Source organism: Merops nubicus, unplaced genomic scaffold, assembly GCF_000691845.1.
Source record: "Merops nubicus isolate BGI_N331 unplaced genomic scaffold, ASM69184v1 scaffold659, whole genome shotgun sequence".
Lineage (NCBI taxonomy): Eukaryota > Metazoa > Chordata > Aves > Coraciiformes > Meropidae > Merops > Merops nubicus.
Window position 1 is genome coordinate 16,770 of NW_008629938.1, and position 10,595 is coordinate 27,364.

Consider the following 10,595-nt stretch of genomic DNA (forward strand, 5'->3'; position numbering starts at 1 on the left):
TCCTCTCTGCAGCCCTGCCCTGATTTCTTTGTTCACTCTGAACTCCTGAAGGGTTTACATCCTTGTTATGGATTTTGTCTGAAAGCTGCTTGTTCTTAGGGGTTTCATGGAGGGAATTATATGACCATGATGCCTGCCAATAGTCACTTTCCCCAGTAAGAAATGCTTTTGTGAGTCTTTTAACCATTTTCATCTGAGTTTGACAAAAGAGTCTGGTGAGGTTTTACACCTTTATATTTATAGAGTTAAGTTTCCACTTAGAAGAAAAGATCCGAATGGTGACTCTCAGAGACAGGGGCTTTAGAGTGGATTTGGTTTTATTCTAAGAAAACTCCAGAGGAATCACAGAGGAGAGGTAGGTTATGAGATCCTCAGCTGCAGGAAGAAAAATGAGGAGTTTACACCCAGTTTGGTTGGGCTTACTTATCCACAAACCACACAGAAGCTGGAGATCAGACCTCCTTCTCCTGCTGCTTGAGAAATATTTTGTCTCTTTGAATCTTCTGGTTCAGTAAAATTCAGTTGCAAAACAAAAGCCAGTCTGTGTGTAGCTACTGGAGAGCCTGCAGTTACAATCTGTCTTGAGTCCTTTTGTGGGGCCCAGCTGCCTGTCATTGAACAAATTATTGTGATTTTTTGGTGCCTTTTTGTCTACATAGTAGCATTGTTAGCCTTCAAAGTGAGCTGTTTGTATGGCTTTTTATGACTGGGAGCTGACAGGATGGAGTCTGCTCTAGGGCTAGTGAGGTCTTTTTTCCCTTGGAAGATTTGTCGTATTATGACATGCTTTAAATTTTTACCTTAAATATTTATAGCCTATCCAGATTTGTGTGATCTGAAAGATGCAACAGGAGGACAGGTGAGAGGAGTACACGAGGCATTACCTCTCTTCTCAGACATATAGATGAGCCTGCCTGGGTTCTACAGAGCTGCTTTTTCTTTTTCTGCATTCCCTCTCCTGTTTTTTGTCCTCTCCAATGGGGTATGTCTAGTAAATGCCCTATAACTTTTCTGTTTCTTCCCTCTTTCTTCTGTGGTACAAGAAAGAAAAGCACTTGGGCTTCTGAGAAGCTGGATTAAACATACAACTGTAACAAAATTGCTTGTGACCTCTGTCAGCCTGTGGTGGTTTTTGGCCTCCTGATCACAGACCAAGCAAGTGTTAAGTCATGAGCCAGAGAAATCTTTCAGGCTATCTGCAGTTCTGCTGACTGCTAATTCTCCAAGTTTCAGGAGGAGAAATTGTTTGGCTAAGGAGGCAAGACTCGAGTGTTTTATTGCAGTTTTTTTTCTACAGGATATCTATGTCATCAGTTAAGTATGTATGTACGGTGCTTGTGGGCTCAGAGTTAGATAATTACTATAAACCTGGAAAAAGTTCATTTCAGGTCATTAAATTCAAGAAGACATGAAGCCACGTGCTTCTTCTCTCCTTTGGACCACATTTTGTAGCTTCTGTAGCGGTCTTACCTCTGCAAGGGATGGAGTTTTCTGATTATATTTCCACAGATGGTGTTGGTGGATAGGTATGTTTACAATGGTCCAGTGAGGAATTTAATCACCTTAATTTCAAAGTTCCTCATTGGATTATTGACAAAAGGAATGTTCACTGTAGACCACTTTTAACTTGTTGGGGCTCAGCCTGTCACTAATTCATCATCTTTATTAAACAAGAAATACTGGGAAGAACAAAATGAAAGATGAGACTATTTGCCTTAAAAGTAGTGTAGTCCCACAAGGGAATAGAGATGATGATGCACTATCAGCTTTAAACAGTGCAGTCATTTAAAAACATGTTTAAACTCATTTAAATATGATGTATTTAGAGTTTAACATGCTGCTAAATGTGGGCTGTTGAGTTGGGATGACTTTATGGGTGTTCTATTTGCTTTCCAATAAATTCAGCTGTCAAATTTATAAATAAAAAAAAGGTGTATATATATATTAAAAAGGTCTTTTTGGTGGGAATTGTTACCAGGCTTTCAGGCATTAGGAAGAGGAGGGAGACTTGCACAGGTCTGTTTTGTAAAAATGGTAGTTTTGGGTGGTAGATTATAGTGTGTTTGTGGCAGGGTGTGTGCAAAGCTTTTTTTCTCTGTCCCAGCAAATCCAGGCTGCAGAGAGAGCTGTGAGTTTGCATAGGAGGCTAAAATTTTATTTCCTTTAATGTGAACATGATCTTGAGTTAACCAATAGAGTAGGAAAGGTCTGTTTCTAATAATGGCCTCTCATCTCTCTTGCTATAAACTTTGTAAGATTAACTTTTTTTTTTTAATTACTGGAAAGCAGAGTGTCTTGATTGCTAATGAAATGCAATACCTTGTTCTTATTCAAGCCTTATCCTCCAGGAGTCAGAACAGCTGTAACCTGAGACCAGGCTTTAAATTTCATTTAAAACTCTATTGGGTAGAATGATATTGATGTAAAAGAAGACATTTCTGTAAAATGGCAGGCTGTTACCAGTTAAATTAATTGCAGGTGAAGAACTGCTGTTTAAAGAATACATCTATTTTCTTTAAATGGACTTTAAAATATATCTGTAATTCTATTTCTAAACCACCTGTAGTGTAGCATAGTCTGTTGAAGAGTAAAATCCCTGCAGAGGGATTTGTGAGAATAGGCAGCAAATCAAGACAATCTGCATTACAATACTCCTTATTTTAAACCCAGTAGCCTCTCCCAGGAAAAGCTCCACATTGGTCATCACTCTAACCCCCATTGTGCTCTATTCATCCTTATTAAGAACAAAAAGCCATCCAAAAATTGAGTTTCAGTAACTCTGAAGGGGAAGCAGGGTGGGTTTTTTTTTACCATGCTGCAGAAGGGGGGTGTGTGGGATTTGAATTTCCATATTGGAAAGATTGAGCATCTCTGTTTAATGCATCCCCAGCTCTTTGTGGGGCTTTGTGCTCCAGGTTTAAGCGTGTAATGGCAGTAACCTGTTCATCTGCTGTGTGTAATTGAAGCTATCAGACCTTCCTGTGTACTGCTGCTTTGATGGTATTTGTTGGCTTTCTGCAGATAATACTCACCTCGAGTCCTTTTTTTTTTTTCTTTAATGGAGATTTCTACAATTCTGGCCTATTAAAAGGGGAGCTGTTGCTGAACGACTCTCAGGCTTCCACTGGAGAGATCTCAGAAGAATGTGTTTGAAGTAGGACCTGATCTTTCAGCCATTTTTCTTTTTCAGTCACAAATCAACCAGTAATAATCTCACCTAGATGATCTCAGACCTCATTTGTCTCCTCTCTGGAGTTGTCTAGATGATACTGTGCTGAGAATTTGATAGTCTTCTTTTTTTCTACATTTTTTTTCTGCCTAGTGTCTTTCATAGGGGCAGCACAAGAGGGCAGAGGACAAAATGGATTCTTTCCTCATTTGCATTTCAAAGTTTTGCCCAAAACAGTGTTTAGAAAAATGAACAGAACAGATTTAAAAGATGTAAACTTTATTTTTTCTTTAGTCTTATATGAGAAGTATTTTCAAAACTGGTTTCCCCTCTTGGCAAAGTACCTGTCTTCCACTGGTTACAGCAGTTTGTAGCACTGGGGATATTTGATCCTGGGACTGTTAGTACAATTACTTTGTCTTCCAGCCTGAATTTGGACTCAAGTTATGAAAGACTTTCCCACCAGTTTTGTTTGAAACCTAATTTTATCCAGTTAATTTACTGGGCTTTTTAATTTCAGAACAGATTTTCGCTGGGCTTTCAGCACTGAGGGACATCCCTAAATACAGCTGAGGTATAAGTGGATACACAAAACATTTGGTGGAGATGAAACATCTTTGTCAATCTGATTTAGTGTTTTTTTGTTCTTCATGTAAAATCATCTGTCATCTACCCACATATTTTTTTTCCAAATATTGAAAAAAAAATTCACACCCAACTTTAAGCAGAGTCAGTTCACTGTAAAGTGTTTTAATATCTGCCATGATTATAAGATTGTAGCTCTTAACATACTTGTTCAACTGCTAAAAAACTTTTATACCTTATTTTCAAATTTTCACAGTTGGAAGCAGTTTGAATTAATGAATTCTCTTAATTACATGAAGCTTGACAGTAAGTTTTCTTATTGGTGTGAATGATTGATGTAACAATGGAACATGAACAAGGCTTAAGGATTTTACACTTTATGATTTTCAGTATTTTCTCAAGCTAGTCTTGTGCAAATAAACCCTGAAGCTTGACTCAGTTCCTTGTCTTGCCATTGGCACAGCGAGTGCTCAGCCTCTGTTTAAGTGCCTTTGCAGCATACAGCTCTTTAGGATAGACATTGGTATTTAAAAAGAGCCTGGGAGAGAGACAAAAAAAAGCCTGAGAGTCCCAGGAGTAAAGCCTTAGTAGTCTGGAGAATATTGTGCTTGAAATGGAGAGAGCCTTCTCACCTGCACTGGGTGGTTAAGTAAAGCAATTTCAGAAGAATAGCCATGCTACATAGATACATGTGTTAATGCCTATGGACTAATTGGTGGTTTTGTGCTTTTAGGCCATGAATATCTTGGTTCCCTTCATGTTTAAATATGCAGTAGACAACCTCAACCAGGTATCTGGGAACATACTCAACCTCGATGCTGCACCAAATACAGTGGCAACTGTGGCAACTGCTGTTCTTGTTGGCTGTAAGTGGTATTCCCAAATCTGTTGGCAAGTGTTACTAACCTTCAGTAAGGGAGAGGGGCAGCAGAGCTGCTGACCTGTGCACTGCTAAGCATCCAGGAACCTCATGGAGTTGAACAAGTGTAGTGTCCTGCACCTGGGGGTGAGTAACCCCCTACACCAGTACAGATGAGGGGTTGCCCTGCTGGAAAGCAGCTCTGCAGAGAAGGACCTGGGAGTCCTGGTGGGCAGCAAGTTCACCATAAACCAGCAATGGGTCCTTGTGACCAAGAAGGCCAGTGGTGTCCTGGGGTGCATTAAGAAGAGTGTGGCCAGCAGGTCAAGGGAGGTTCTGCTCCTCTGCTCTGCCCTGCTGAGGCCACATGTGGAGTATTGTGCCCAGGTCTAGGCTCCCCAGCTCAAGAGACAAGGAACTACTGGAGAGAGTCCAGTGGAGGCTATGAAGATGCTCAAGGGACTGGAGCATCTCTGTGATGGGGAAAGGCTGAGAGCCCTGGGGCTGGTGAGCCTGGAGAAGAGAAGCCTGAGAGGGGATGTGATTAATGCTGATCAATATCTAAAGGGCTGGGGTCAAGAGGATGGGGCCAGACTCTTGTCAGTTGAGCCCAGTGATAGGACAAGGGGCAATGGGCACAAACTGGAATCCATGAGGTTCCTCCTGAACATGAGGAAAAACTGAAACTTATCTCCTGTGGGGGTGTCAAGAGCTGTGGAGCAGCTGCCCAGAGGGGTTGTGGAGTCTCCTTCTCTGGAGAGATTCCAAACCCTGCTGTGGGTGACCCTGCTGGAGCAGGGGGATTGGCTGAGGTGATCTTAAGGGGCCCCTTCCAAAACCCACCATGCTGGGATTCATTCTGTCATTTCATAGTAACTTCTGTGTTGATGGTTTTTCCAGTGTTCTGTGACCTTGCTTCTGGTATTCCAATTAAAAAAATGAAATAATGCTTCTGTAAAAGATTTTTGCTTATAAATCCTACTCATTCTTAGGACTAGCTGCAAAAGAACCTGATTTAAAATTTGTGTGGTTTGTAAATGAAAACTAGCATAAAGTTTTGGACCAGTTAAGTATAAATTACCTTTGAACTGGAAATGTTGAAAATATATACAAAATTAATGTCATTTCATGCCTGAATGGAAGTTACAAACATAATTATTTTAATTTTGTAAACTTTTTCATCTGTCTTTAGATGGTATCTCAAGAGCAGGGGCAGCATTATTTAATGAAGCTCGAAATGCAGTATTTGGGAAAGTAGCTCAAAACTCAATCAGGAGGATAGCAAAGAATGTTTTTCTGCACCTTCACAACCTGGATTTGGCCTTCCATCTGGGCAGGCAGACTGGAGCTCTGTCCAAAACCATCGACAGAGGAACAAGAGGCATCAGTTTTGTTCTCAGTGCTTTAGTATTTAATCTGGGACCTACAATGTTTGAAGTGGCACTAGTCAGTGGAATTCTGGTAAGTGGTGTTTACTCATGAGCTGGAATTGTCTCATGGGGGAATAATACACTGATTTTTCTTTTTCCAAAGTCTACTGAGTATTAATAATAATAATTGAAGGTAAGATTGTTCTGGAAGCAACTACCATAAAGGAGAACAATTCATAATTTTCAAAATCATAGTTACTTTAAATTGGCTTATTTGAAATTATTTTCACATCTAACATCTGTCTTCATCTGTCTTCTATTTGTGTAGGTAGGTTTCAACCTTTTTCTTCAGACTTGTTAAAAGAAAGAAACCAGAAAAGTAAACTCTGCACACAAGTGTCAAATGTATCTGGGTAAATACTGAGGAAGTGGAATATAAATCTCCAGGAATGTTGTGTCTTAGTGTGTGGAGGACAGAGTCATCAGTGGCTCTTTTCTGAATATTGGCCTTTTTTTATCCATAACTTTATAACTTAAAAGTTAATATTATCTATTGGCAAATAGGCTTCTCCTTCTTCTATGTTTCAAGCTTAATAAGCAGTGCATTAAACAACTCATTTACTAATTACACTTCCAGTCTTTGAAATTGGGATCTTTGACTATTTATATGCTAAAATCTAAATCTTGGTTACCTAGCTTAGACTGAAGTAAAAGCGAGACCCTTATTTTGTGTATTCCTCATATTTTTGGAAGAACTTGCCCTAAGCTGAATGTAACAGTATGAGTTCAAACCCTAGTTGATATTGGGTTAAATTTTACAACCTTTGGAAGCTGCAAGTCAAGCTGGCTGTCAGCCAACCTGCCCTGGTGCTTTTCTGTTTCTTCTTAAGGCTTTTCTCTCCTGATGCACCCTGGAGCAATTGTTTTGCAAGGCCATTTATTTCTTCTGCAGTCCTCAGCTTTCTTTCAAACTCCACCCCAAAAAAAAGCATGTAAACATTTGTGTCAACAGCACAAACACCAGCAACTTTTCTGTTTTATAATGGCAAAAATAATTTTCCACTGTTATATTATACACCAGCCCTTGTTTATCTCCTCCAGACTTTTTATTTATACCCTTCTCCTTGCTGCTCTCCTTTTGAGTTTACACCTGTGTTTTGTCTTAAGCTGCTCAGAGGAGGGAGTGCATTGGGAGGGACCTTGAGGGTTCTTGTCTTGGGCTAAGCTGTCACAATTTTGAGCAAACAGTGAAGTTTTGAAGATGGTTATGACTTTTTTTTCTTGTATTTTAAATATTCTAGTATTACAAATGTGGTGCAGAGTTTGCTCTAGTGACTCTGGGGACGCTCGGAGCCTACGCAGCGTTCACGATAGGAATCACTCAGTGGAGGTAAGACCTGCCCTCTGATTCCCCCTCAGTCTAGGCAGTGTTGCCTCAGCCTGAACTCCTGACTGTGTTGATCCCTCCTTTCCCAGGACTAAGTTTCGGATAGAAATGAACAAAGCAGACAATGATGCAGGCAACGCTGCCATTGACTCACTACTCAATTATGAGACTGTGAAGGTAAGACCAGGCTTTACTCCTGGGCTCTTTGTCTTACTGCTGCCAGCCTAGGGAAAGTGAGTCCTAAGATTCATCTTTTATAGGGCTACATATCTGGGGCAATAGCATATTTTTGCAACATTATTCATTTAAAGAGCACCACATGATACTGACAGAGTAGCAAGGCTTGAAAAAATCTTTTTGCTCATGAAGAGTGGGAAGTTTCTTCCATGACTGGATTGCCTTGACCATCAGTTTCTCCAAAATGTAAGCTTAGAGTCTGGAAAAAGCTTCTCTTCACTCGTTTGCAAAATTGTCTTCTGAATGTCAGCCTGCAACATGGTGTCTTCTCAGATGGCTCTGTGCCCTCTTTTCGTTACCTGTTGCAGTTTGTAGCACTCTGTTGCAAGGTTTGCCTGAAAGAACAGGTCTCTGTGGCTGCTTCTCCTGCTACTATTGTAAATATCCTGTGGACAGCTTGGAGGTTTTCCAGGCTCATGCTTACTTTATGCTTCTTTTAATTGGAGAGCTAGAACTGGAAAGGTAAGCAGTGGAGTTCTCTGTGAAGAATTGTGATGGTGTAGATGTTGTGTGAGGAGTGCTGGGCTAGAGCATTTGCCATCATCACAGTAACAGGGATGTCCTAGTACAGAGAGGACAGTAACATTTTCTTCCTTTCAGTGTCTAATGGCAGCTGGTGTTTGGTTTTGACATTACTTGGGTGGAAGTTGTGCAAGGCAGACACCCAGTGTCACTGGACTGTGAGTGTGGTAGGATCTCCATATTGTCTCCTTTCCCAGTGGAAAAAGTGCTGGGGTTTGCTCATGAATTTTGTCTTCACAATAGTATTCTCTTTAACTGTTAGAAGAGTTGAAGAGGGGTTGTGTCTCTTTCTGTGCATGTAGTCTGTGTCCAGTGACTTTTACAGCTAGTTAAATATACAGTCCAGTGTGTCTGAGAATGTGTTTATTATTTTTGTGTGCATCACAGTATTTCAATAATGAAAAATACGAAGCCCAACGATACGATGAATTCTTGAAGATCTATGAAAATGCCTCCCTGAAGACTACCTCTACTTTAGCTCTCCTCAACTTTGGCCAGAGTGCTATATTTAGCATTGGCTTAACAGCCATCATGGTGCTTGCCAGCCAGGGCATTGTTGCAGGTAACTCATCTGTCTGTGAGCTAAAAATGACCCTCCTTTACCTTAGTTATTCCTTCACAGAGACGTGAATTTTAATTAAGTTATGGTTGATATGTGGGGTTTTTGTTTGAGAGTTTTGGGTATTTCTGCTTGTTGGAGCATCATTAATTCCATCATATATATGTTTATCTGTCTATGTATATCTTTATCTGAAACTAGTATGATTTTATTAGAAACATTTTCAAATGTTCAGTTAGAACAATTTTAGCTGTTAGAGAAAGATCTAGGAAAAGGTAACTTTGGGAAGTTTCCATTGAAGGATTGTGAAAGACACTTCTATAAATACAAATACTCCTGTGGGCCTTCTGCAAAGATCCTTGCTTTCAACCCTTCTTCCTTCCCATGTTGGCAAGATTCACAACTGTTCCCCAGAGTGTGCATACCTCTGTGTTTTGTTTCCAGTAGTTTTATTACCAGTGCCCTGCATTTCCTTAGGTTACCAAGGGCACATTATTAAAACAATTAATATTTCAGGAGTTTTTAATCTGTTTATCTAATTTATTACATAAAAATGGGGATGAGGCTCAGCTAAAGCCAGGTGGGTTTAGACCAAAAGCACTTTAAACACTGCTAGCATCCAGATGTGTGGGAAGAGTAGACCCTTATATCATGTTGTCTTTCTTGCATCTGATTTGGCCTTTCTAAGAGGTGCCAGGAGAGGGAAATTACACTGTGAGTAGATAAGTCAGTAGGTGCAGCTTATGGCTGTCCTTAAGAAAACTTAGAATAGCCTAAGGATGCAGGATGGTAGAAAAACAGTTTTAAATCATCTTTCTGGGCCTGTTTCAGCTGAACTGACCTGGTACTTACCTTTAGCTAGTGTGTCATTCTGAGTTTGATCAGCATATTTGATAGGAAGCTGCCCAGAGGTTCTCACTGTGGGTTTTAGCAGCTCTGTTGTGTATGGTATGAAAGTCCTTCCTCTTGATCACAACAAATCCTATCATTTGGATTTCCCTGTAATTGCACTTAAGATTGTACTAATTCTTGCTTTCATGTATTGGTTCTTCCCCTTCTGTCTTATTTAAGCCCCTTTATGTTTCTCTCTGTGGAATTTACAGCTTTGCAATCTGATGTTTTCTGTGACTTTGCCTTGACTTATTTTTCAGGTGCTTTTAAAAAATAAAATCCACACAAATATTGTCATATATTTCAGGCACCTTCCTATATAAATTCTGATCTGGGAATGTGTTTTGTTTGTTTTAAACATCTGGGTGTAAAAATGGGAGAAAAGAAACTAGACTTGATTGACTTCATTTTATTTTTTTAATCTTTTGGTGCTTCCTAACGAGATAACCCTCAAGTCTCCTTATTCTCTCACATCCATTTTGTCTTAAGGCAGCCTTTCTGTTGGAGATCTAGTAATGGTGAATGGATTGTTGTTCCAGCTTTCTCTTCCCCTAAACTTCCTGGGAACAGTATACAGAGAGACAAGACAAGCTCTGATAGATATGAATACCTTGTTTACACTTCTCAGTGTAGATACCAAAATTAAAGTAAGTAGTGGCTTATTTTTCCTAAAGAATCTGGGTATTTAATAGGGCTGTTTTCTGGCAAGGCCATCATTTCACCCTGTTTGTTACCTTCCAGCTTTAATTTCTATTCAAGAAAGATGCTGTGTGAGGATGTGATGATGTCCTGCCTCCCTGCTAAGTGCAGTTAGTGCAATAGCAGCTGCTTTTTTTCCTTGCAGACCCTTTTGGTGACAGCCAAAGTTGCTTCACAGAAGCTGTGTTTGCATTGAGATTTATTTATTTTTCAATAATTTAAGTATTCATGCCTTGTGCTGGGATGTTTATTTGTAATTAATGATGCAGAATTTATTACTGCAAAAGATGTTATGAAGCTGAGTGTTTACAGCAGGA

General features: G+C 39.8%; 1 protein-coding gene across 1 annotated transcript in view; it reads left to right on the forward strand.

Annotated features, from left to right (window-relative positions):
- The window catches only part of ABCB7 (ATP-binding cassette, sub-family B (MDR/TAP), member 7), a 32,283-nt gene that overhangs the window by 10,859 nt on the left and 10,829 nt on the right, over window positions 1-10,595 (forward strand). Inside the window, exons 4-9 of the mRNA XM_008947081.1 lie at window positions 4,488-4,620; window positions 5,806-6,074; window positions 7,285-7,373; window positions 7,460-7,547; window positions 8,517-8,691; window positions 10,069-10,226. Coding sequence (XP_008945329.1) covers window positions 4,488-4,620; window positions 5,806-6,074; window positions 7,285-7,373; window positions 7,460-7,547; window positions 8,517-8,691; window positions 10,069-10,226 — 912 coding nt within the window. The remainder of the gene's footprint in view (window positions 1-4,487; window positions 4,621-5,805; window positions 6,075-7,284; window positions 7,374-7,459; window positions 7,548-8,516; window positions 8,692-10,068; window positions 10,227-10,595) is intronic.